Source organism: Electrophorus electricus, chromosome 10, assembly GCF_041902795.1.
Source record: "Electrophorus electricus isolate QZ-2024a chromosome 10, ASM4190279v1, whole genome shotgun sequence".
NCBI classification, from domain to species: domain Eukaryota; kingdom Metazoa; phylum Chordata; class Actinopteri; order Gymnotiformes; family Gymnotidae; genus Electrophorus; species Electrophorus electricus.
The window spans coordinates 18,938,899-18,965,301 of record NC_137506.1 but is presented as its reverse complement, the minus strand read 5'-3'; the positions used below and the strand labels follow the sequence as shown (position 1 = coordinate 18,965,301).

The window sequence follows — 26,403 nt, the reverse complement described above, 5'->3', positions numbered from 1 at the left end:
GAGGTCAGCACTCGTTAAATATTAATTCATCCTTTACATCCATTGGCAGCAGTGCCAAAGGGATTTATCTATCACCTGAAAGATGTGGGAACCATATAACATTACATTTATGAATTTCATAAACTGTATTCTCTGTCTTCTTTCTCATAGATATGGCAGGTACATAATATACCTAATAATGAGATCTCAGTGTACACAAGTGTAACTGGTGTACACAAGTGCACCTGGTATTACATCCAATGGTTTCTATACACCTTGTATATTTCCCCTCTGGACTGTTACATCTACAGATCTATAACAGTGCTTTGGGGGTCATATGAAGCATCGACTTTAAAGGCTCAGGGCATCAAGCTGGAATCCAGAACCATTAAAACATTGAGGACTGCTTTGCCCACTGATGAATTTAGTGTTTCATCAGAACCGATAAGATTTTAGAAGGATCTGAGCACAGCACTATGGCAATCATCATCCCTCTCCAATCTCTGAGAGAATGGAACATTGATGGCTAACATTCTCTCTGAAATAATTGCCCTTCAGTTTGTGTTTGATGCTATTTGCCAGTGTGCACTGATTTGACCTCCACCACAGGCATCCCCAGATGGTTCCCTTTTATTTTATCTATGTGTGCACCATGCTTCACATGAAAAAATCACGAGTCAATCAGCACTAAGTCTGTCAGGCCCAGCATGAAGCCTGGGTTATAGCGAAATAGACCTCATGATGTCAGGATGAGCATTACAACCATACCATAATTTGTTTAGAGGTAAGAGAAAAGCATTGTAACTGTTAGATGACTATGTGACTATGTTTTGTGATGACTGTGTGTGTGTGTGTGTGTGTGTGTGTGTGTGTGTGTGTGTGTGTTTCAAAGCCATTTCTTTCTTGTCTCCATTGTCCTCCAGCTCATGCAGATGGCTTCAGATTCACTGTGGGGTTTTTGTCTTTGTATTTCAGCTCTTCACATAGCTGCAGACTTTAGTACATACTGATTTTATTAGTTTTGCTCTCATAGGTTTATTTGGGCAGTTAGCCATATCAATAAGAAACGTGAATGGAGGACTCAGCCAGCCGCAAAGGACAGCAAGCATAGCAAAAAGAATCTGAAAGATATCCAAATCCTTTTATTTCTTGATACATCCCACAGTCACCTAAAAGCACACCTGGAATGTGTCTATGATGTCTTTCCCAGGTACCAAGATTACCAAAGGTATTTTTTGGCTGAAGGGGCTGATATTTATGGACATGTGAATGCTTTTAGTATAGTCAGATACATGCACCATGTGGACAAGGTCATTCTTCTGCATTATCTGTCTGAACTCTTAATGTTTTAAGGTTTTTTTGTTACTAATGAGTTTCTGAATGCCAGAGGTCCACAAACGTGCATTTGTGAGCTCTTACTTGTGTATTTGTGAGCTCTTACTTGTACAGATTCATGCATTTCTTGGTTTTCATTAATGCAGATGATGCTATGTGAGTGCTAATAGTTTCATGGATTGTGTAGACTGGGTTCGTTTTCCCCGCCCACTTCTCAACCAAGACCTACCAACAGGAGTATTATCTCTGGCAAAGTTTAAAAACAGATGAGTCCATTTCCTTTAACAGAACAATGTTTTAAATCAATATATTCCAACAAAGCTCCACAGATTCGCTATAATGAACTTTATTCTCACTGATGCCTAAACACTGTATCCCTGTCTGGGATGTTTACCCCAGTGGAGCCAACCAATCTGACAGAAGAGTAGGAATTAGTCATTCTGCAGAAAAGGGTCTTCTCATCAATGCTGACCTGCTGGGGAAGGGGCATGTTGCTGATCTGGACAATGTTTAAACAACTCATCTTCAGGGAGTTTGCTTTTGGCCATACTGGCTCTTTGGCAGCTAATAGGTTAAAAAGATTATGTTATTATAGTAATCCTTTGGATTAGACTACAGACACATTTTATTGGGTAATTGGTAATGTGTAACGGAGTGTGTTTTTAAAAGTAATCCTCCCGACCCTGTACTCTGCATCTGCCAAGACGACAGACACCAAACACATTTTACATAGCCAGTAGTCAGATTCACTGTATGTGTCCTGCTGTCATCAGTAGCATTAGTGATACAGATATTTGTTTATACAGAGGCCAGCTCTGCAGCTTTTTTTTTAAGTTAATACCACTCATTTCTTTATGTAGACACATGGCATGGCAGATGGGCACCTGTTTTCAGTGTTCAAAACTAATTTATTTGATATTTATTTCACTGAGCAGGTCAACATTTCTCATTGTCTCATTCTGGTGTGTTCTTTCATCTATAGAATTAAAATAAACTCACAGTTTTTATGAAATCAGGGTACTTAACAAGGAAAGGGACAATGGAAACATTGTATAACCAGTAAATCTTCTATCTAAAGTTATAGCCACATGCAATTAGCAAGAGAAGACAATGTCTCTGGTTATGTCTCTGGTTACATATATTTAGCAAACCTGCTAACTAGATTCTAGATTCTGTAGACTGACTAGAATATATCTAGCAGTTGTGGGAATTTGCTATTAATTAATTGGATTTAGATGTATTAAATGTCATAAGTAGTGACATTTTCCACACACTGAGATGATTTTCTACTTTGGGGTTTTGTGTCACACTACAGATTTATTTAAAAAAAAAAAAAGCACTAATCAAAGGAGCAAATGAAACTACATCTTACATATCCTCTACACATCTCATTAGTATGGCATGTCAGCATGGCCACTTCATTCTTAATTGCAGCTCATTTTGCTGGCCTACATGGTGCAGCAAAAGCACAAAGGCAGCAGGGTATGGAATAATAGAAGTCCTATTAACGACATAAGAAAGTAGGTTTAATTATGCAGTATGTGTTTATGCACACGTCTCTATGGACCATTATAATACATAATGTGCCTGCAGTTTCAGAAGAATTAAACAGTCAACATTGTCCTTATGAATTGTGAACAGAAAAGAACCTTTTTCTTCTGCACTGGGCTAAACTTAAGGGTGACTGCTGAGTTTCTGTAAATCTGTGATTAAACATTGTATTTCCTAGACTTTTTACACAATTTCCCACAAGAATTGGTGCACATGCCAACCACTGGTGTCAATGATAAATAACAACTAGGTAGTTAGGAGATCAAATAATAAAAATATAAATCCCTTGAAAGCATTCTAAAAGTCCACTGAAAGCAAGCTGAAATTGTCTTTTGTACCTCACCAAGCATGTAACTCAGACAATCCGAAACATTAGTGGTATTAGGCTAATGTATCTGTGTATGTTGCTTTGCGAGGTTGAAACCAAGAATACTTCTGTGACTAAAAGGCATGTCAATTTTTTAAAAATGTATTTTAAAAAGACTATGTCAATAGACAAGCACCTAGGCGAACGTGAAATGAAAGCAGTCTTCAACACCGATTTCTTTCCCTTGGCTAAATAATTATATCATTTCCTCCAGTATAAGACTATCAAAAGGGTTTTGATTTCTGAGAACCAGCACAGACTAATCATTGTTATGTGTGCTCTGGTATCTTTGTGTATTGAAACATCTCCTGTCATGATGTAACTACTGTGTAATTAGCAAAAAAGAAAAAATACTATATATGTCATATATATTGTTGTGAACCTCCACAGTGCAGACATACACAGTGAAAGCAGGGAAGACATAGCTAGGACTGCTATGACACTGTGAGCCTCCGTGTAGTTTAAATTGAATGTTTAATGATTTAAGTGTATGTTTTACACAATGGATTTGTGTGAGTATATCTTATGTGGTTGGTTGTGTCTTCTTTTAGTTAATTTCTATGTGGAGCTTTAGATGTCGTCCATTGCCAGTCATTGTCATTAAACAATCTGTGTATTTAGACATCTAAAATGGTTCTTCTTCCCTGCTGATCACACACACACACACACACACACACACACACACACACACACACACACACACACACACATATATATATATATATATATTTGGGTTCAGCCAAAATTATTATAATAATATTAAAACCAACATCCTAATATTGGTCCGAGGCCCTCCTCACCAAAAAAGCTCGGATATATTGAGGCACAGACTCTGTATAACCCTCTGAATTCTGGTGCCCTGTGGTATCTCACACCAAGATGTTAGCAGCAGATCCTTTAAAGCAAAGTTTCAAATGTCAGAAATTAATTCAAATAAAATGGAAATGTAGAAAGAAATGTAAACATAGTGCATGAGGTCCAGCCTAAACCTTCACCTACCCTCTAAAATGGAATGTTCCACGTGAAGATCATGCACTAATTTATTGAGGATCCTAATTTTAGGCCTTTTTAAGTGCATTAACAGTGCTCAGCACAAATGTGATGCTTCTTGTTTCAGTGTTGGTATGCCACTTCTTATGCTGTACAAACTTGAAATGATGTGCAAATGACTATGTAATATGTTCCCTCTTTCTTTTTAGCCAATGGGGAGTTCCCTCCAGTTGTTCCCACAGGTGCAACACAAGGGCAAATCCGACCCACCAATCAGAAGAAGACCCCTACACCAGTAGATAGAGACTCTGGAACCTTGACTATCCAGCCCACCCCTGTGGAGGGTGAGTTTCAGCCACTTTCCTCAGTGGGTAATGTTTTTCTTTACTGTCATTACTTTATATATGAAAGGTAGAGCTGATTGTTGATGTTTTGATAGCTCAGGTATAATATCACTGAACAAGTAAATCATCACTAGTGTCACGAAGAACTTCCAGACAAAGTGTAGGAATCAAGTACAGGTTTAATGTCTTGTCAAAATCGTAGTTAGAGATAGATGGGTCAATACTGGAAAAATAACTTAATAAAACCAAAATGGGAGGCGATATAAACCAAACAATATAAACAGGCAAAAGACTGAAAACAAGCAAGCAATCAAATTTCTGTGGTCACCTGTGCTATAGAAAAAAAATAAATTATTATTATTACTAATATTATTGAGTTAACATGTCAGACATAATTCCGTTGACACCTTATCTCACTTGAGTAGCTACATTAATCAGTACACTTGGCTAGCATCCTTGTGATATTAGGGACATGGCTCACTTAATAAATGTAAATGAGTGGCTTATCTACCTTTTCGTTAAGACTCTGAATCCCATTCATTCAGATACAGGCCCCATTGTTGGCATGCACTTCTGGCAGCTTGCCCAGCTAAAAATGCTCTGGGCCTTTTGACACAATGATCATGCTCGATATTAGTGTATCTCTGCAATTGGAAGTCATCTTGGCCCATGCTCAGCTGGTTTTTCTACTTGAGTCATAATAAGTCATAATAAAATGAAAGCACAGTATCATAAGGCAGCTTGCAGACAGGTTTACCAAATGGAATTACATTTCCGCTCACTGGCTTGGCAGGGTTTGGTTTATGGGGGTTGTTCGATAAAAGGTTGAGTAGGCAAGAATGATATGAATAAGGTTTAGGTTACTGGAGGAAAACCAAGATGTTGTTCAAAGTGGAGGACTCTGCCTCTGACCCAATCTTTATCAGCTAATCTTCATGGCTTAGAGGGAAGTGATGAGAAGGTCTGCTGCTTGTGTGTTTTGCATTTGGCAGAATTAGGCCAGAATATTTCACCCAAGGTGAAGCAACAAGAGAACACATTTTATGAAGTAGAAGAAATTTGATGAGCATATTTTGTATTTGCCTTTGAATACAAAATGCTCAGGGTTGAAGTAACACCTACATTCTTGACATTCTGTATGCACCACTAGACCCAAGCAGTTACTGTAAGAGCTAAGAGAACACTGTACAGTATTATGTAGTTGTCTAGAATCTTCACATGCAACACACGTGCATGCTAAGACACATTTATGAGTAAATGACAATGCACTTTTGTAAGTCGCTCTGGATAAGAGCATCTGCTAAATGCCATAAATGTAAATGTCAATATACAGGCACAGATCAGTCTGACAGATCAGTCAGAAAAAACCTCTGTCATGCCTACTTTTACTTCACATACTTTCCCTTCTGTAATTTTGCAGCAGTCTATAACCCCATCTATTCCCTCCCTCACCCTCAACCTTTCTCTCTTTCTCTCCTTCTCTGCCGACTTCCTTTTTTGCTAGAATATTTTACTCTGAGTCATGAAACCCAACCAAAAAGAGGAGGCTGTCTGGCTCTGACTCACCCTTCTGAGCAGGGCTCAGGGAAGGTCTGCTCTCATCTAGATGAGCTTTTTCGGCCTTTGTCTGCACAGTTACTTTCTCTGATGGAAAGTAAAGAAGCACGTGATTAACCTTACGATTTGCTATGCTCCATGCAGCCCAGTTCTAAAACTAGCTATTTTTACCAGTGTGTAAAAGAGGCACTGAGATTTTCAGTGGGTTTTATTATACCAAAAGGCTGAGTTACTTGTTTAGTTATTTGGATCCTCTCTTCAGTGGAAGTCTCTTCAATTCAGAACTATTTCACTATCTTCTGGACGGTTTGTCATGTGACTGTAAAGGCCATAGAGCCTGTGTGTTTACTCGAGAGCTGAACAAAATGGTAGTTTAGAAGCTTGGTGGCATGTGTCAGAACGATGAAGGCAGGGCTTTTGTTCCACAGTACATAAAATGGACAAATAGCATCATGTCCATCATTCAGGTGTATATGCATCCATACCGCAAATATGTGAAAGATATGTGGCATGGTGAGCCCTGCTCCACTACTGAGCTTTCTCCATAACTCAATATCACATTCTCCGGAATAGATATTATGAGATTATAAATGAAAAATGTGTGCTTTTAAATGTCTAGTGTGGAGTGTGTGTGTGTGTGTGTGTGTGTGTGTGTGTGTGTGTTGTCTATATGTGTGTTGTTTATGTGTGATTTGTGTATCTCTTTGCATTAACTTCTATTTCAACTTATATTTCAAAATAAAATAAATGAAATTAAGAAGGTAGACGGATTCACTGATGTTGGCATATATGCTATTTGTTTATGGTATAGACTGTGAAAAATGGGAGCATGAGAGAAAGAAAGAGTCAAAGTAACATAGTAAGAAATAAAATGTCAGTCATTGGCAACATTGGCAAATTCAGAAATCTGTGTCCGTGTGTGATGCAGAAGGTATGAGGTTATATGTGAAAAGAAAATAAAGGGAGAGGCTACCTTGTCTTTCCTTTCTGCAGAGAAATATTAGTAAGAAGAGAAGCCTAAAAACATTTGACCAATCGGATCTGGCTTTTAAAGATGCTGAATTATAATGTTTCGTTTCTTTTTATATTATATGATGGTGCTTTGTAACATGTGTTGATGCTAAAAGTATATGACACAGATGCACTGAGTAATGAAACAGTAATGAATTATAGAGTTGGATCATAAAGTTGTATTATTGACAATAGTGGTCCCTGAACTCTAAAGAGAGTATTGTTTAGTGCATAGGGTTGTTTCCAGAACCTTCATGATGAAAGGATGAAAATCTGGTAATCCTCTGTACATAGACACCTCAGAGAAAATTGCTCAAAGAGCTCCCCATCTGAGCCCAAAAATATGCTGTTGCATATTTTTGCACCTGTGCATTGTACTCTTTGATGGTAACCGCAGTGCATCTCCTCTGTGTTTACCACAGTAGCAATCATTCCGTCTCTTCATCCCCCTGTAGGAAATAGCAAATACAGCTGTTCTTGGGTGACACTCCCTGAGCCCAGGTCCAAATAAAGATGCTCTTGGGTGACACTCCCTGAGCCAGAGTCGAAATACATCTGCTCTGGGCTGACACTCCCTGAGCCAGAGTTGAAATACAGCTGCTCTTGGCTGACACTCCATGAACTCGAGTCTAAATACAGCTGCACTTATCTGACATTTCTTGAGCCTGGGTCCAAATACAGCTGCTCTTGGCTGACCCTCTCTGAGGATGAGTCCATGTGCGGGCTGTTGTCCAGTGCTCCCCCACTGTGCCCATCTGACAGGAGTAATCTGCTGTCTAATAGCAAATGGGAGAAATTCTCTCAGCCTTATTACACCACTAATGAGGAGTAATGTTTGTCCCCATTCATGTCACCCTCTTGATTCAGAAAAAAAAAAAATCTAAAGTGCACATGGGTGAACCTCATGGGGGGGGGGGGTATTAGTATCTTGTATGTGGTGTTTTTATTTGTTTATGATATTAATTTCAGGATCCAGATCATACAGCTTGATTCTAGGGGTTCTCCAAGCGAGTTGGCAGTGTCACTTGGCAGCCCCATTCCCTCATTCCAAACCCTCCCTGTCAGCTCAGCACCCATTGTATACACACTCCCTTTGATGTGAATGAGCCATGCTGCATTGTTGAGTTTAGGACAAAAATACCTCAATTCTTCTGGGTATAGCTGAGCGTTTCAAAACTATTATTATCTGAATAAAGGTATTAAACACAATAAGATTTGTGAAAGGATTTTCTGGAAAAAATACAGAAATCATGGGTTTGTGTGTGTGTCCTTGTAGCCATGAAGTGGTTTTTCCATACTTGTGGGGCAACAGGGCCAGATGGGCCAACTCCCTCTCAGTGCTTCAGCGCCTACCGTAACACGAATGTAAATGTGACGGTGGGGACAAGGGGAGCCCTTAAAGGCATCCAAATGTGGAGGGTTCCTGAAACAGGGCTATATAGGTAAGTAACACAGAAAATGATCCACTCTCTCTCTTTCTCTCTCTCTCTCTCTCTCTCTCTCTCTCTCTCTCTCTCTCTCTCTCTCTGTCTGTCTCTCTCTCTCTCTCGCTCTCACACTCACTCACTCACATTCACACACACACACACACACACAAATCAGGGCCCTAACTAGCAATCACATGCAAAGCTGCCCTCCCATCACTTCAGTAAGTAGTAGTCATTTAGTTGTCGTTTCTGTTCAGCTAATGGGGTGTCTACGCAAACTGAGAAATTGAGAAATGAGAAAACACATTTCCAAAGCAGTGAAGTAAATTGGGGAGGTGGTGGCTGACCGGAGCAGACTCTTAATGAGGTCCTCTTAAGAAGGGCAGAATTAGCAGAACTAGTCTCACAGGATGGCTCGATAAGGCTTATGATACTAGCACGACTCTTCACATGGCTTGCATCACGGGCTCCAGTCTTCCTGTCTTCAGTGGTGTGAGCGTAAAGGCAGTGAGACACATTTCTGGTGCAGGGTCGCGGCCTACGGCGCAGCTGGCGGACGCAGTGTTCTGACCACACTCAGGTCACATGGTGTCTACATCACCGGGGACTTCAAGTTGCGCAGAGATGACGTGCTGCACATCCTGGTGGGACAGCAAGGACAGGACGCCTGCCCTAAAGTGAGCCCAGAATCCCTTTTTATATGCCTGAATGAATCCTCACAGCTTGGCCACTGATGTGAGGTTACCAGTAAAAGCAGGACAGGTTAAACACTGGGACGCTTATTTGTGCGGATGCTTGGAACTTTGTTCTGGTGTCCCGCAGACCGTGGAGCCGTTGCGTCATATCTGCCTCAGTGCAAGAGGGCCTCCGGATAGCAAGAGCATGTTGAAAGGAGGAGGGGGTGGAGGAGGCGGTGCTACCTACATCTTCAAGGTAGGCCTGTGTGATGTTACTGACATAGAGATGATGATGGGGGATGAATGAATGAACAGATGGAGATTTCTGTTCAGGAGATTATTTTGAGGCGGACATGTCAGCCTCAGCAGAGTGGCTGTGTTTTAGGTGGAGAAGGGAGCCTACGTCCCCTTGCTCATCGCAGCAGGTGGAGGAGGTCGGGGCTACAGCGGCAGCTCCAAGAGCCAGCTGGAGGTGCTGGACCAGAACCCCTCCATCCCTGGCCACAATGGTATATCATCAGCAGCAGGTGAATCGACGCTACCTTAAATATTTTTTAGGTTATGCTTAGGCTACAAATGCAGTTTTTATTTTATTTTCTTTGTTCATTTACTTTTTATCCTTTTTTGGGGTTTGTTGTTTGTTTACATTATCTTTTTAACATGGCCTGTATCTGAACAGGTCATGCTGCTGTACTCAGACACATAGTAAACACAGGGTACATGACATTGGGCACATGCATCCAGAAGGAAACAAACAAAACAGATGCATCATAAGAAGTAGCTAATCTGTAAGCAGTATCTTAATGTTGAAATTAAGATTGGATCTGTGCTGATTTTTTGTTTGCTGTTTTTTGTTGATGCTTTTGGCTTTAGAGCTGTATTTGGTAAGATTGAGGAAAGAGTGGATTTAGCTGAAAATTCTGAGCAAGTACAGCTACCAGTTCCCTTCCTCTTCCTCTCCGCTGTGCTCCGGCCCCATCTCCAAACCCCCTCCCCGTAGAGAAGGCTGCTGTGCACACTGCGAAATGTCAATATTTCAACAACAAACAAGCAGAAATAAATCTTATACACATGGATAGGTGTTTGATAATAGAAACAGAATAGTGAATAGTGCTAAGTAAACAGTAAACCACATATTAAAATATTTAGAAATATCAGGAGAAACATAAACCGATATGGCAGCCTGGGCACTTCAGATATTTCTATATCCAAATAAAACAATGCTAACCAGTAGCCTTATCTATCATCTGAAACAAACTAACAGCTTGACTGCAACAGTAAAATGAGAAATGTAAATGTACCATGGAGGGTTATTGTAGCTATCTTAGTTTTGTGGCTACAATGTAATTTTTTTTAGAAAATCAAATAAAAAATAAATCAAGCAGGGGCAATTAGCTACCTGTCAAGCAGAAATGTCGCTAACTCAGCATCAGTTTGAAGTCTATCAGGTCCTGTAGCTCTTTCCACCTCTGAAAAGGCAGGATGGGCAGTTTTTTCATTGATGATGCTAACACTGACATTGCAGCCACTTTCTTTTTGGCCCTGCTTGTCCATTTCTTTCAAGAGTATTTCAAGCCCAGGCCAGTTATGATAGGTGCCTTCAACTTTTTCAAGAATAGATGCATCACTCCAAATGCCTATAAGGTCTGACACCTCAGTGTGAGGTCTGACACCTCAGTGTGAGGTCTGACACTTCAGGAGTTCATTGACCCTTTACTGAAAACTTTCTTCACAGCTATATATAGTAAATGTGAGTCTGTCTGATGTAACATTTGTGTAATGCGAGTATAAAAGTCAGACTTGAACCACTGTTATTTGCTTTGTGTTCTACATAGCAAATATCCAAATGTCCAACAGCTTTATGGTTCTACGTGATGAACATCATAACAAGAAAAAGCAGAAAAGTAGAAAGAAAAAAGAAGATAAAAGGTACTGCAGGGGCAGTAAGTTAAAGTTCAGCTATGGAGACCGTGATCTTGAACGATTGGATGGAACAAGGCTTACAGTTTGTGTATCTCCTCTATCACAGGGCTCCCTGAATACTAATGGGATTTCGGGCTCAGAACTAGGGGGGAGAGTGCACAGCAGAATATCTGGGATTGCATCTGATGCCTGAGACATGAACCCTGTGCTTCTCAGAGACTCTGCTTCTCAGAGGCTACTCATGTGTAAATAGTGAGGTACATTTGTTAGTTAGTTAGCATGTGGCAATATACTTGCTATGTGTGTAGGTCAGTGGTTCAGGTACTCTCCTAATAACCAGACAGTGTCCAGTTCAAGCCCCACCACTGTCAAGTTGGTGCTGTTGGACCCCTGTGCAGGGCCCTTGTTACTCAAGTTGTATTCAGTCATAATTCTAAGTCACTTTGAGTAATGACATCAGTTAAAGTTTTGTTTCTATGTTTGTGCATGTAAATATGTGCATTCATGTTATTGTTCCCCATGATCCTTTCCTGCTAGATACGCAGTATGAGTTCTATGAGAGCCTCCTTTTTTAAAGGGCAGCTCCCCCATCGTGTTCTATTTACTGCTACTGGAGATCAGGTGCAAGAAGCCAGCGCAAGGCCCCTATTGGCAATTCCTCCTCTGCACCATCCCGTGCACTTATGTCTGCCAGCCTTATGTTCTGTGCCAGCACATACGTCTATATGCACCTGCTTCAGTTTCATAACATTTCTTAGACTATATTGTTTTTGCTGTGGATTTGCACATTATAATGGTCTTAAACTGTGCTCAGGTCAGAGTCAGTAATTATACATGGTGCAATGTATTTGCCCCTATATCATCGATAAGTCCAGAATACACTGGAGTGATTCTTGTTTTTTAAATTTTTTTGGAGCTGTCATTTCCATTTTCATAAATGCATTTTCATAAATATTCATGTTTATTTTTACTATAGTGAGTTCAGACTGCATCAATTTGCATCTCCTCCTAGCCAGGGACATGCAATAAAGATCCATTATAATTACTTTTCACTTATCTTCATATCTATAATTCACTATTCCAGTAGCCAGGCTGTTTGGTATGGCAAAATAAATTGATTGAAGTGTTCTGTTATTGCTGAGCCTTAACTCTCTCACCTGCTATTTCTCCCTCTCCTCTTTCTCCACCAACCCCCCCTCCCCACCCCACCCCCCACCCCAATCTCTCCTTTTTAGTAATGTGGATATACTGGTCTTGTTTTAACAGCCCTCTGTGTGCTCTTATAGAGCTGTGTAGGAGCTGGAGAAATAGGGCATGCTTGCTTTGTGGACGCAGTGTGTTTTCCTGATAAGTAACAGTGGTGACCTGTTTTTGGAGGCAGGGGGAAGGCAAGAGGCTAGACTGTCTGCCACATCCAGAACCATCACCTTGTGTTCTTGTTGCAGGCACCTCCTGCATTTCATAGTAATGTGCGAGCCATCTCACTGTTTGCTTCATGACACCTATTCCAGGAGGGAACGTGAAGAGCAGGTCTCTAGAGTGCTCATGGACACGAATGAGATCCAGCTAGCGACTACTTTTTGGGCGATGGAGAAACTGCCCGTCGTCCATGCCAAAGCAGCAGATGAATAAGCTGCAGGCATCTACACACCTGACCCTTGTTCCTCTATTTTGTGCTTCAGGCGGTGGTGGAGGTTGGAATGACAGTGTCCCTGTGGCTCAGGGTGGGAGGCCCCTTGTGTTGGGAGGCCAGGGAGGAGAGCCATGCCATGCCATGGGCTGGATGACCCACGGAGGTTTCGGGGGAGGTGGAGGGGCCTGTATGTCGGGAGGAGGAGGAGGAGGCTACAGAGGTCAGATCTCATTCATGATGGCATATGCATAATATCAAACCACCTTGTTTCATACTGCTTTGAAGTGCCCAGCATCTAGTTCCATGCCCTTGAACCTTTGCGCTTTTTACACTATGTTATATCATTTTTTTGTCCATGGTGCTAGGTGGCAGCACTTCCCTTGACAATGACCCTACGGAGGACGGAAAGGACGGCTCCTCCTTCATCAGCCCAGAGGGAGAGCTTTTCGTGGAAGCGCTCAAAGGTAATGCACACATTCAACGTGGCTCCAAACATAGAGTCTCATGAGTCACTCCGTTGGTAGGACTCCGAACCCCCATGGGCACAAGCTCCTTTTGGATTCTACTGTCATGCTGAGTGTTCTGTGCATCTCAGGCATGGAGGGTGATGGGGAAGTGATCATCAGTCCTGTGCAGAACTGCAGCCACTGTGAGTCAGGGGAGTGTCATGACACTCTGGAGGGAACCATGTGTTACTGTGATGAAGACCTCATCCTGGCCACGGATGGAGTGTCTTGCATCAACTCCACAGGTAAATGCTTGAGCAGGTGGTCAGATTACACCCCATTATGATATTCTCTTGTATTTCTAGTGTACTTTATACTTTATATGTATGTTCTCTACAACAATCAAATTTGTGACATTATTAGGTGAGTTGGTAAGGGATTTCTTTCAAGACCTACTTGTGGGTAGAAACTAGAGTTATTCATCTCTGGTCCTCCAATCCAAATAAAGAGTTAATGTATCTGCTTTTTGACACCTGTCTCCTTGGTACAGGGAAGGTGTAGCACCTACAGTGATCAGACCTGTGATATAAGCATCTCAGTTCATAGCTCTTCAGTTAACAATTCATGAATACAAAGGCCAGGATCAGATATGGATTTCATCTTCAATGGCCACATTTGAATCCCTTTTTTTGCCAACATGTGTGGTTTTCCAGAGATACCCCCACCCCATCAGCCGTCCCTCTCTCACTTGGCTTTGGCACTGTCCGTGGGAACTTCGGCTCTCATCGCCGCCCTGCTGTTGGCCGTGTCTGGAGTTATGATCAGTGAGTGTCAATCGATCATTACACCTTGTAATAACCAGGGGGCACAAGAACCGGAATCAGCTGCCACACAGCAGTGTGTGTTCTGCAGAGCAGAAAAGTTCCACTGTCTATCAACCCCCCCCCCCTAAGCTCATACACACACACACACACACAAAAAAAAATGCAATATCACCACGAAGCATAGCAAACTATATATATATATATATATATATATATATATATATATATATATATATATATATATATATATATATATATATATACTTTTGGATAGTTTGCTTGCAATCGTAGTTGCACTAACAGCCATCTCTCATACCACAAAGGTGTATTAGTGTGCCTGTTAGAAAGAGAGAGAGTCTGTGTATGTGTGTGTGTTTATGTGTTAATACATGCCAGATGCATCAGTGTCTTGTGTACGTTTTTGCCTGGTCTTATCACACACTAACACACACACTGAGCCATCATACCACACATCACTCCCTACAGGGCTGGCCGAACTGGGAAGAGTACCAGCCCTGCCTCTGTTGAATGAAACAAACTGATGATGGATGAGCAGTTTACTGTCCCCTGACAAGCCTCTTCAATTACCCATCTATGAATAAATCAGTTTCACAGTCAACACTAATGTGTTTAGAGCTGGGGTCACGGCCATCGAGCTTCCTGTGTATGAGTGTGTGTGGAGGTGAGCGTGTGCGCACGTGTCTGCATTTGTCTCACTTGTTTATACATTTGTGTCAATATGTTTACAAGAATCATATTTTTCTCAATGCATTTTCTCTACTTGGCTGTATTTAATTAAGCCTGCTAGATTTAACATCTGTTTATAGCCACACGCATCCCAGCTCCAGAATGTATCATAATTGCCGCTTTGAAGATTTTTGGCTGCATGGTTGTAGCCTGTAGTTATGTGTGTTTGTGGAATGCTAAGACTTGTGTGTTTGGTGACTACCAGTGTACAGACGCAAACACACCGAATTGCAGTCCATCCAGTTGGAGCTACAGAGTCCAGACTGCAAGCTGAGCAAGTTAAGAGCCTCCACCATCATGACTGACTACAACCCAAACTACTGCTTTGCTGGCAAGACAGCATCTGTCACTGACCTGAAGGAGGTCCCCCGACGCAACATCTCCCTGACCAGGTCAGCATGAGCTGCCCATTCTCTTTGCTAGTCCTGTCTCTGCATGCTACGGTCTCAGTGCAACTAAATGGACAGAAGCACTGAATAAGGTATATAGGATAGAAATCAGATTTGTAACATGTTGATGCTTATTGTGTGTGTGTGTGTGTGTGTGTGTGTGTGTGTCTGTGCATGTGTGTGTGTGTGCGTGTATGCGTGTGTGCGTGTGTGTTTGTGTGTGTGTGTGTGTGTGTGTGTGTGTGTGTGTGTGTGTGTGTGTGTGTGTGTGTGTGTGTGTGTGCGTGTTTTGGTGTGTAGAGGTTTGGGACATGGTGCCTTTGGAGAGGTCTATGAGGGCCTGGCTGTGGGAATACCAGGGGAACCGAGTCCCATGCAGGTAGCAGTCAAGGTAAGATTAAGCCATAAGCAAAACAGCTTTCCCTTGTTGGACTTTTCAGGATAGCTTTATACAACAAAGCATCCAGTTAGGTGGAAAATGGGATCAATGTAGTGTTTCATGGTGATTTCTTACACATGTTTACATCTCTAATTAGACTCTTCCCGAGGTGTGCTCTGAGCAGGATGAGCTTGACTTCTTGATGGAGGCACTTATAATCAGGTAATCAGCATGTGCACAGACGCACACCCTCTCAGCAAACCAGGGGATGCTGGGATTGGGGTGGCTCCCACTGCACTATACTGACCTGTTGTTGGAATCAAAGAGCATGTTTATAGCATAGTTATAATGTCATTTGATGGGTAATGTACATTGAAATGGTTATGAATATCATCCAAACATCTAATTAAATTAAGGCTGACTACAGGGTGAAAAAGTGCTAATGTGAACATGTTCATTCATCACCCATACTTACAAAATTCAGATTTGTGACATTCAGATTTACAACATTCAGATTTCAGCTGTTTATGAATTTTTAGAACTGTCAAAATGCCCAGTAGTTCTATATCACTTTTCAAATGCCCTTCATGTGTATTGTAAGTACAATTACATAGTTATTTTTAATGAGCTGGGGTTCAATTTGTATCTCTGGGCTGCTGCTTCAATTGTTAAAGACATCTAGAGTAAATATTACTTTATTGACGATATGTCCTGTAGATGTCAAAGTAAATTTGTTCCGAGTGCTGACTATTGTGTGTCTCTTGTTCAGTATCAACTATTTGGGCCTTTAGTACATAAAACTGTGTAGGCTGTATGTGTGTGGTTGGATTTAGCTTGCATCTTGTACACAGGCTTTGCTTGACCCTGATTCGCTAGAGATCAGTGATCAGATACACATATATGCACACACACACACACAAACACACACACGCACTAAGTTCTCTCTCATGTGTTTTGCTTTCTATCTATCTCTGACAGTAAATTCAGCCATCAGAACATTGTGCGTTGCATAGGCGTGAGTTTACAGGCTCTCCCTCGCTTCATCCTTCTGGAGCTGATGGCAGGGGGAGACCTGAAGACCTTCCTAAGGGAGACCAGGCCCCGACTGGTGAGAAAACTTACATGCACACATGCACGCACACACATACACACACATGCACCTCCATACTTGATCAGTCTCTTTTTTTAAAGCATATATTTTTATGCTAGGCCGCTGGATATCTTCTACATCTCTTTTTGTTGCTTTTCATGTCGCAACGTAATCTTTCAGGAGCATCCCTCCAGTCTGACCATGGTGGACCTTCTCAACATAGCCAGAGACATAGCCCGTGGCTGTCAGTACCTAGAGGAGAATCAGTTCATCCACAGGTATAACACACACCAGCCCTCCCGCATGCATGCTGTCGGCTTGTGTCCGGCAGATGGCCATTCTGCTGTTCTCCGAGCTCAGCATATTTGCTTCTCTCTGCTGAGGTGTTCGCCCTGCATGCACATTCCCCTCTACCTGTTCCTTCTATATGCCCTGACTTCCACTGTGACAAACGAGTCCATCCAGAGCTCATTTACGCTACATGGGCCATCGACTCATCAATCTAGCTAATGGGCAGGCCAGCTGAGCAGTACCTCAGGTGTTAGCCGCACTCCTTGTTCACCAGCTCTACCCTCTGTCTGCAACTTTTTTCACTTTTGCTGCCAAGCCTAAAGAGAACGCGATGTTGCCTGTGGCTATTTTATGCTAACATGGCTAAACAGTCTGTACTCTCCATCGTAGAGACAAACTGTTACTAAGGCTGTCAGCTAGTCTGTGCCTTTCTAGACCCTGAGACCATAAGTGTTGTGCTGGAAATCAGGACCAGGAAGTCTTTATGGGGGCTAAACCACTCTAGCTGCGGCATGTATCTGGGGAGATGGATAATTTGCAGTTGTTTGGACTGTTGTTAGTGTTTCTTTTAGTGTGCAGAACAGCAGAGGACATATTCAGATGTCGAATGTTGTTGACAAGAGAGAAGGCAACAAGAAGATGACCTCTGTTGATGTAGAACAAATCAGCCAATCCCTACATCATTAAGCCATACCACCCAACAGTTCTGTGGGTCTGAGCACAGCTAGATAAACATTGGAAAAGTGATTGGAATGTATTCAGAACAGTTTTGCCCTACAGTGGAGAAGAGATTTTATTCTACAATGACTTCATACAGACCTAAGCTATAAGCAGTGTTAAGTTATTCTGACTTAAAAAGGCCATTGATCACAGGAGTTGTCAACGACATGGACTGGTTCCTTGATTATTTTGCCTGGACTATAATTTTCTAACACTGAACCACGAATTTATTTTCTTTCATAGTACTTCACAGATTTTGAGATATATGTGTAAGCTATGGACAAGTGTCAATGTTTCTGTAACACCATTATTTTAGTGTAATAATGCTCTGAACAGGAATGCATCATGTCCTCGTTTAGCAGAGTGGGACTTGGGGGTATTGGCCACTGCTGCATTGGTTTACCTTAATGTATGAAATATTTTGATGCCTGTGCTTTGTTCGTTCCACCTCAGAACACTTCCTGTGGCTGCTATCCCTTCATCATTAAGCTGGCTTGTTTTGAATGCTGATGTGATTAGCTCAGCATGACTGAGAATAATCTAAACACAGTAACTACAAGGTTTTATCTAGAAAGTTTATAACAATGCAATTTTGACTACCTTAAAAATACAGAGAGAAAGAGAAAGGGAGAAAGAGCAGAATTTTACCTGCGAAGAGCCAAAATAGTTAGAGGTTTTTTATTCTAAACATGTAGGAGCAGGATACAACTAAATTAGCTGTTTGAAAAACTGACAATTTAACAAGTAGATTCAGGCATGCTCCTACTTGGCTCCTACAAAAAAGCATTCAGACTGATGTTTCACTGATTGAATTGCCCAGTTTGGCACTATTGGACATTTAGCACTGAGTACAGCCCTCTGTTCCACCTGCCTGATGCTAATGTTGTCTTCCCTTCACAGGGATATTGCAGCCAGGAACTGTCTGCTCACATGTAAAGGGTCTGGAAGAGTAGCAAAAATTGGAGACTTTGGCATGGCCAGAGACATCTACAGGTATGGATATTAAAACAATGCCTGTTGGAATAAACAGTGCTTAATACATGGATGTATGTATAACACACACATCATCATAGCTATGTAAACAATATTCAGTGCTGAGTTTTTTAGCCTTTAAAATGTAAGGTAAGCAGCTATATTGTTATGTAAATGCAGCTCATTTAACAACATGATCCCATAAGTTAACTAAATTTACTCAATGTATCTCAACATATTTTACCAGAAATGCTATTTGGTATACTGGAAGATAAACTCTCCATCAAGTCGTTGCATTGCAATTAATGCACTGCTGCCTAAAAACTCGTTTGTTCCCATCAAATTCACTGTTACAAATGCACAGAATCTGGAGCTATCCAGTGCTGAACTGACCCATGCAATGCATAATAAGATGAATATTTCACAGCCGCAACATTATGAGCATATTTATCTTATAGCAATAACTTGGAAAAAAAAGTACCCAAGTCCTTTGTATTCTGAGAGTCAGTAAACAAAAGTTTGCCACTGACTTTAAACGAGAATGACAGTTGTAGGAAAATGAGGTGTTCTCTCTCATCCAATTGATGTGCTTAATGTGCAAACAGAACATTCCAAAATTTCACTTAAAGCTTGGTCATTAGTTAATTGGGTTCATTTTAAGGAGCAACACATTCCTTACAAATTCAAATCCAGGTTTACTTGTATAGCACCTTTTTTACAGGTGTTTATTACTAAACAGCTTTACAGAGAATGTAGGTCTAGGCTGCAAATAAACAAGCCAAGTGGACAGTTACTGGGGATAACTACCTGAGCACTATAAGAAGAAACCTTGAGAGGAACCAAGAATCAAAAGGTGAACCCATTCTCCTCTGGTCAACAACAGTTAATAAACTAACAACACAGACGAAATACAGTTTTTTTGTGATAGACGTATAAGTGTAGTGACTTAAGACTAATACTTTTTCTATAGAGGTATTCAGATTAATATGTATATATATATATATATATATATATATATATATATATATATATATATATATATATATATATAATTTCTCTTTCACTTACCCACATAGGCATATTTTATACCCACCCACCCTAAAAACAGCTCTTGTAGAATAATAATAAGATTAATAAGATTAATAAGAATAATAATAAGATTGTTGATCCCAGCAATGTTAGGGATGAATGCGAACAAAGTCTAAAAATATGAGGATGATGGTCTTGCTTCGCCAGCTTTGTAACTATGAGAAAAAATAATCCTCCAATATTTGGAAGAAGCTCTGCCCAAACTTTGCCGAGAGCTCCATCTAAGCTTTCTATGATCCCTTCCATTGTTATAGTATTTGTCATGCTTTTTTTGTCATGGAATGAGACCCCATTTCTCTGCTCTGTGTAGAATGGCAGAAATAAAATTACACATACAGACACACATACATGCATCTATGTATACATATGCACACTGATTGGCCACTTTATTAGAGACACTTGCCTTTTCATGATTGGAATTTCCCTGTATGAACAAGTGACCCCAGAGTGGAGCATAAAATCCAGAGAGAACATTTTCCATGGATCAGTAACAGTGTGAATCCAAATTAGAATGTTAAAATCCAGCAATCTGAACAATAAGTGCTAGACTAGCTGGGTCCACTATTTCAAACACTGCCAACCTTGTGGTGTCGAGACTATACAGAGAATGATGTGATCTAGGAAAAACATCTAGCAAAAAGGGATCCCATGGATCTAAACAACTCATCAACAAAAGGTCTCAGAGGAAGATGTCAAGTATTGTTGTGACAAAACAGGTGGTGCACAGTCAAGCAAATTGCAGCTGAATACAATGATAGTACTCCAACTAACGTATCTGAATGCACAACTCGTCATTCTTTAGTGCAGTTGGGCTATAACAGCAGATGGCCTGTTTGAGTACCATTGCTCTCTAAGGAAAACAGAAAAGCAAGATTCTAGTGGGCAATAGTGCAAAAATTGGACTACTGAACTGTGAAAAAACATTGCCTGGTCAGATGAATCCAGGTTTCTGGTGCACCATGATGATGGGAACCCTGGGTCCTTTGTTACCTGTGGATGAATGTTTGGACAGTAGCCTTTACCTAAGCATTGTGGCCTACCAAGTTCATCCCTTCATGGCAGCCTATAGCAGATGGACACTTTCAGCAGGACAAAGCACCTTGCCACTAAGGTTGTATAGTCATGGACTGGTTCCAGGAACATGACAGTGAGTTTTCCTTGCTTCCCTGGCCTTCACAGTCCCAAGATCCTAATCCTATAGAGCATCTCTGGGAAGAGGTAGAATAGGCTGTTTAGAGTATGTCAGTCCCTCCATCTAATTTGTGGCAATTGCGATAAGCTATCCTGTCTGCATGGGCCAAGATCCCAGCAGAATGATTTCCGCACCTAGTGGAATCTATTCCTTCTCAAATTGCTGCAATTTTGAAGGCCAAAAATTGTCCAATGTACCCATCTAGTAGCATGTTGAACATATATATAAATATATATATATATATATATATATATATATACACACACACACACACACACACACACACACACACACACACACACATGCTCATGAGCCACTTTATTAGGTACATGTGTGTGTACTAGGTACCTGTTTAGCTGCTTGTTAATGCAAATATCTAATCTGCCAATCACATGACCGCTACTCAATGTGTTTAGGCATGTAGACATGGTCAATATGACTTGCTAAAGTTCAAACTGAGCAAACATGAAAGCATGGATCTATCCTGCCTTGTAATAATGGTTCAGGGTGGTGATGTGCCATCTCCTGAAGGCTGCTTCCCGCAGGATAATGCTGTCACATCACAAAGCTCAAATCATCTAACTGGTAGATTGATCATGACAATGGGTTCGCTGTACTCAAATGGCCTCCACAGTCACTAGATCTCAAACCAATGGGGCATCTTTGGGATGTGGTGAAATGGGAGATTTGTGTCATGTGCAGCTGACAAATCTGCAGTAACTGTGTGATATCACGTCAATATGGGCCAGTAATATGTCAAACACCTTGTTGAATGTACACCATGAAGAATTAAGGCAAATCTGAAAGCAGTTGGTTCTTGTACTGGTTCTAACCCAGTACAAGATGTACCTAATAGTGGCCGGTGAGTGTATATGTATGTATGTAAAGTTGGTGTGCTGTAATGTTTCCAAGTTAGCCTGGCTGGCCATATCTTTAAAGGGCCACGTGCCAGTTCAAGCAGCCTGGCACCAGGATAAGGCCACCAGCGGACAGATGTTGTTGGGAGTGCAGATGTTTTTGTCTGGAAGACAGGAGGCAATGTGTCTGCCTGTCCCAGCTCTCTGTATCCTTTCCTGATAAAAGCATGGCTTAACACCTTTCCATCCTGCAGGATTATTCCTGTAGAGACCTGGGGGACATGGTAGCAATCATGTTCTTACTGTGTAAACCCTGCCCCCCTCCCTTTGGAAATTCTCTAGGTGAGCTGCTTTAAGTTGGCATGAGCTGATCTGATGGCTCAGATAAGAGCCCTTCTGAAAGAGGAAAGGCGTCTTGATTGTCAGTGTGTCTGGGTTGTGTGTGGTGAGTGGATTTTCTCCTTTGATAAGGAGATCACAGGGATGTTTTAGACACTTTCATGGAAAGTTGCATGTTTGTGTGCAGTTTATGTAGTAGAATTATGAGAATGGGCAAGATATGGGTTGGTCATAAATCTACCTTTCTTTCTTAAGACAACCTTTTCTGTAAGTCTTCTGTAGGATATAAACTCAGTTTTAGCAACATTCTGCTGCAGGGTATTTTGCTGTGTTGCATTTTATTAACATATGGAGGGAGGAACTGACATGCTCTACAGGTTCTCTCCAGTGTAAAAGTGCACAGTAATGTATATAGGTTGTATGTGAGATAATATTTTATGGATATGAATATGCTTTAAGTATGTGTTAGCGATGAATTAGACCAGTATTAGAGATGAATTTGAGCATGCTTCTATGACTACATTCAGACTTACTGTTCATCCCTCTCACCATCTCCCCATTTTAAACTTTGCCTCCTGTTTCTCTCTCTCTCTCTTTCCGGCTCTTTCGTGTCTATGGCCATAAGAATTCGGTTTATCAGTCAGTTTACTTCTCAGCTGGCCTGCGGCTAGCATCTCTAAGGGTCTGTGTATAAATGAGTAAGCAAATGACCTGGTATGTGTTTCTCCACAGAGCCAGTTACTACAAGAAAGGGGGTCGGGCCATGCTACCAGTAAAGTGGATGCCTCCAGAGGCTTTTATGGAAGGAATATTTACCTCCAAAACTGACACCTGGTGAAGACCACATTGTTCTGATAACAATAATGAAGTTTTTCAGTCTGTTTTGACTGGATTCCAGATATGCCCATTTTTAACAGCTCTTACAACTCCTGCCCCCCACACCAATTTCTTTGATTCAGGTCTTTTGGTGTGCTACTATGGGAGATCTTCTCTTTGGGTTACATGCCCTACCCAAGCCGCAGCAATCAGGAGGTTCTGGAGTTTGTCACTAACGGAGGAAGGATGGACCCTCCCAAGAACTGTCCAGGACCAGTGTGAGTGGCCAAAATAGCCTAACTCTCTCTCTCACATATAACACACACACACAAAACCCAAGCTCTTTCCTGCATGCTGACGTGCATTCATATTTAATAAATTAATATATATTTTATATACACTACTTGTATATTCCGTCATTTACTAGTTAATTAACTGCACGACCTCACACCAAGATTGTTGTTGTTTGTGTGTGTGTGCGTGTGTTTTAGTGATTATTCACTGTCCCTGAGTTTACATTCATTTACATTCATTGTCTCTTCTTACTCGTTTAAAGAGTAAAGTTGACAAGTAAGCTAAGGAAATGAATCAGTATTAATAATGCAAAGCCTCATCCAAATTAGGGCAAGACTACAAAGCCCTGTTTTTTGTGAAAGCAGAGAAGCATTTGATTTCTGTCCATTTCCCACACAGAAGCTAAACAAACCTTAAATGACACCCTCATTCAGTGGAGCAATGGACACAATAAGCTGTCAGCATTACACACCAAAAAAAAAAAAAAAAAAGCAAAAACAAAACATCGCAGAGGTGTGCAACTGAAAGGAAAATTGCAATTAGTCTAAAAACAGGTTTGATTGAATCAAATCTCAGTTGGTTGCCTTTTCTTGTGGCTTCGCTTTCAGCTATCCAAAGGAAATCACCCACACAGTAAATAGCCTCGCTGGGGATGGGGAGGGGGTACACTTTAACAAAGAAACAAACAATAGTTAATGAGGCGACTTCATGTACATCTCTCAACGTGTGCATGTCTAACACAGATATCGGATTATGACGCAGAGCTGGCAACATCAACCTGAAGACAGGCCAAACTTCTCAACTATCCTTGAGAGAATTGACTATTGTTTGCAGGTACAGTAGAGGATTTTCCTCTGTTTTTAATAATTCATAAGTTAATAAGGATTTGATCATTTCAAAAAGCAAGCTATTCACATAAACTGATAAGGGAGATGATTTACCTTTATTTTGGGAAAAATATATAAAGGAACCATACAGGATGGCATATGACTGAAACTTGTTGCAAAAATGTCAGTTTGACAGGAGAAAAGTTGAGATAGTCTTGAACAGGTGTCATCAGTTTTAACAAGTGTGTGGCACTACCGTATTTTAAACTATGCAGTTTTTTTCTCTTCTTAACATACTTCCACTGCTCAGGATCCTGACGTGGTGAATGTCCCGCTGCCGGTGGAGTATGGCCCTGTGCCAGAGGAAGAGGAGAAGGTACCCATGCGTCCAGAGGACCCTGCCTCTGCCTCCCTGCTGGTCACCCCTCAGGGAGCAGAAGAAGCTCCAGCTGCCACTAGCCGTACGGAGGAAGCCAAGCGGGCGGCCGAAGCCCTGCTCATGAGCGCCCCCTCGGCAGAGAGCAAGTCTGTCCCGGGTTCCACGGCTCAGCCGCCTGTCCACCTACAGGTGCATGCACAGCCCACCTGCAGCAAGCCCCCCTCCATGCCCACCACTGCAGCTGGGGCTGGCACCACCCCGGACGGGGGCCTCATCAACTTGGGCTTCACCCAAGGCCACGCAGGTGAGAAGGACAGCCGCAACGGGAAGCCCACCAACCTGTGGAACCCCACATATGGCTCGTGGTTCCTCCAGCAGCAGCAGAAGCGGCAGCAGGCGCAGGCACAGAGGCAGGCAGGGGGCCAGAGGCAAGCAGGGGCTCAGAGGCAGGTAGGGGGCCAGCGGCTTACAGTTGAGGGCCAGGAGCGCTCCAGCAGGACCGTGACTGTGGCCGAGGCCCTGGGCCTGCAGAGGCAGCACAAGCAGCAGCAGCAGTACCAGCAACAGATCCAGCAGCAGCAGCAGCAGCGGGGGCTGTGCAGGCCGTTCCTGCCGCCTCCGGCCCCGGCTTCCGCACCTGCCCCACTACTGCTGGATTCGGCCGCCCTGCCCCCCGTGCCGCTTTATAGACTGCGCCGCTTCCCCTGCGGGAACATTGGGTATGGCTACCAAGAGCAGGGCCTGCCTCTGGAAGCACCCGTGGCCATATCTGGCCCCCAGGCCACCGCGGCACCTCCTCCCCACCCAGGCCAGCAGAGACCCCTCTCTCTGGTCCGAGCCAGCGGACCCGAGGACAGCCGCCCCCTGCTGGTCACAATGGGGGCAGGGCAGGACTCCAGACTCCCTAAGATGGAAGGGCACAATGCCACAGTGCTTTAACCCTGCTCCTCTTGGACTTCCTCTCTCCTTTAGTGCCCACTCAAGAAACACTGTGCCGTTTGTGTGCTCCCACCTCAGCTCAACACCATGCCCTCCCGTCCCTCATTGCGCTTCTCAGCCAAGGTGACTTGAGGGAAACAACCTGACTCTTTTGCTGTGTAATGACCTCAGAAGAGCCTGTCAAGCCTGGAATGATACTCACCATGAACGCAGTGGACTTCCATTAAAATACAGCAGAATTTTTCATTTTCATTTTTCCTCTGGGAGTCCTGGAGAAGGTTGCACTGAAAGCAGCACAGTTTTAGAGATGACACCTGGAGTCCTCCATGAGAACTTAAAATCCTGTGAAATGTAGCACAGGATTCCAGCATTTTTCAGAGACAGGGAAAAATGAGCTTGTTGATGTTTGCTTGCCTCCTTGTTTATTTATTCATTTGTTAATTTATTATTTGGAAGCTGTGTAAATTATTAATGGGTGTGCTTCATAATGCACCACTCCATTCATAATGCATCATTTTGTTCATTCTTGGACTCAGTTGCCTTTTAAACATCGGCAGTTTTCATCTGACATGAAATTTAATGAACTAAATGAATTGCTAATGGGTTGTGTTAACAAACAGACTGGTGTTGAGGTGGCTGAAAGATAATGACAGCAAGGTAAGCAGTTGCCATGGTATTTTAAAGGGGCTGAACTGGTGATGAGAAAATGAAATGTCTGAGATTGGTTTTTACTGTTGAATACTGCGAGAATTTGTGTGACTCTTGTGAAAGACATGTAAATTTGTGTATTTAACTCAAATGGGAATTGAGGCACTGATCCCTCTCATTCCAACTATTTTCAGTTAACCTGTGGCTTCCAAGTGAAGCTTTTTGTGTATATAAGAGTCATAGCCCTCTTTGCAGAGAAATTAATTATTGCTCTTTGTTCTCTTGGTTTCAATTTACTTCAATAAATGGCTAATTTTAAGCATATTTACCATGTCCACACATCATTCGGTTAGTGTCTTATGCTAATGTTT

General features: G+C 42.0%; 1 protein-coding gene across 2 annotated transcripts in view; it reads left to right on the top strand.

Annotated features, from left to right (window-relative positions):
- alk (ALK receptor tyrosine kinase) overlaps positions 1-26,354 on the top strand; it is a 236,713-nt gene extending 210,359 nt beyond the window's left edge. For both annotated transcript variants that reach the window (XM_081721954.1, XM_027020557.3), the window contains 19 exons: positions 4,432-4,566; positions 8,411-8,576; positions 9,091-9,238; positions 9,384-9,494; positions 9,624-9,765; positions 12,844-13,014; positions 13,160-13,258; positions 13,390-13,545; positions 13,954-14,064; positions 15,017-15,203; positions 15,501-15,591; positions 15,737-15,801; positions 16,558-16,687; positions 16,850-16,947; positions 18,581-18,673; positions 22,862-22,963; positions 23,089-23,223; positions 23,983-24,073; positions 24,377-26,354. In XM_081721954.1, coding sequence (XP_081578080.1) covers positions 4,432-4,566; positions 8,411-8,576; positions 9,091-9,238; positions 9,384-9,494; positions 9,624-9,765; positions 12,844-13,014; positions 13,160-13,258; positions 13,390-13,545; positions 13,954-14,064; positions 15,017-15,203; positions 15,501-15,591; positions 15,737-15,801; positions 16,558-16,687; positions 16,850-16,947; positions 18,581-18,673; positions 22,862-22,963; positions 23,089-23,223; positions 23,983-24,073; positions 24,377-25,384 — 3,239 coding nt within the window. In that variant the 3' untranslated portion in view covers positions 25,385-26,354. The remainder of the gene's footprint in view (positions 1-4,431; positions 4,567-8,410; positions 8,577-9,090; positions 9,239-9,383; positions 9,495-9,623; positions 9,766-12,843; positions 13,015-13,159; positions 13,259-13,389; positions 13,546-13,953; positions 14,065-15,016; positions 15,204-15,500; positions 15,592-15,736; positions 15,802-16,557; positions 16,688-16,849; positions 16,948-18,580; positions 18,674-22,861; positions 22,964-23,088; positions 23,224-23,982; positions 24,074-24,376) is intronic.
- Positions 26,355-26,403: the final 49 nt, after the last annotated feature.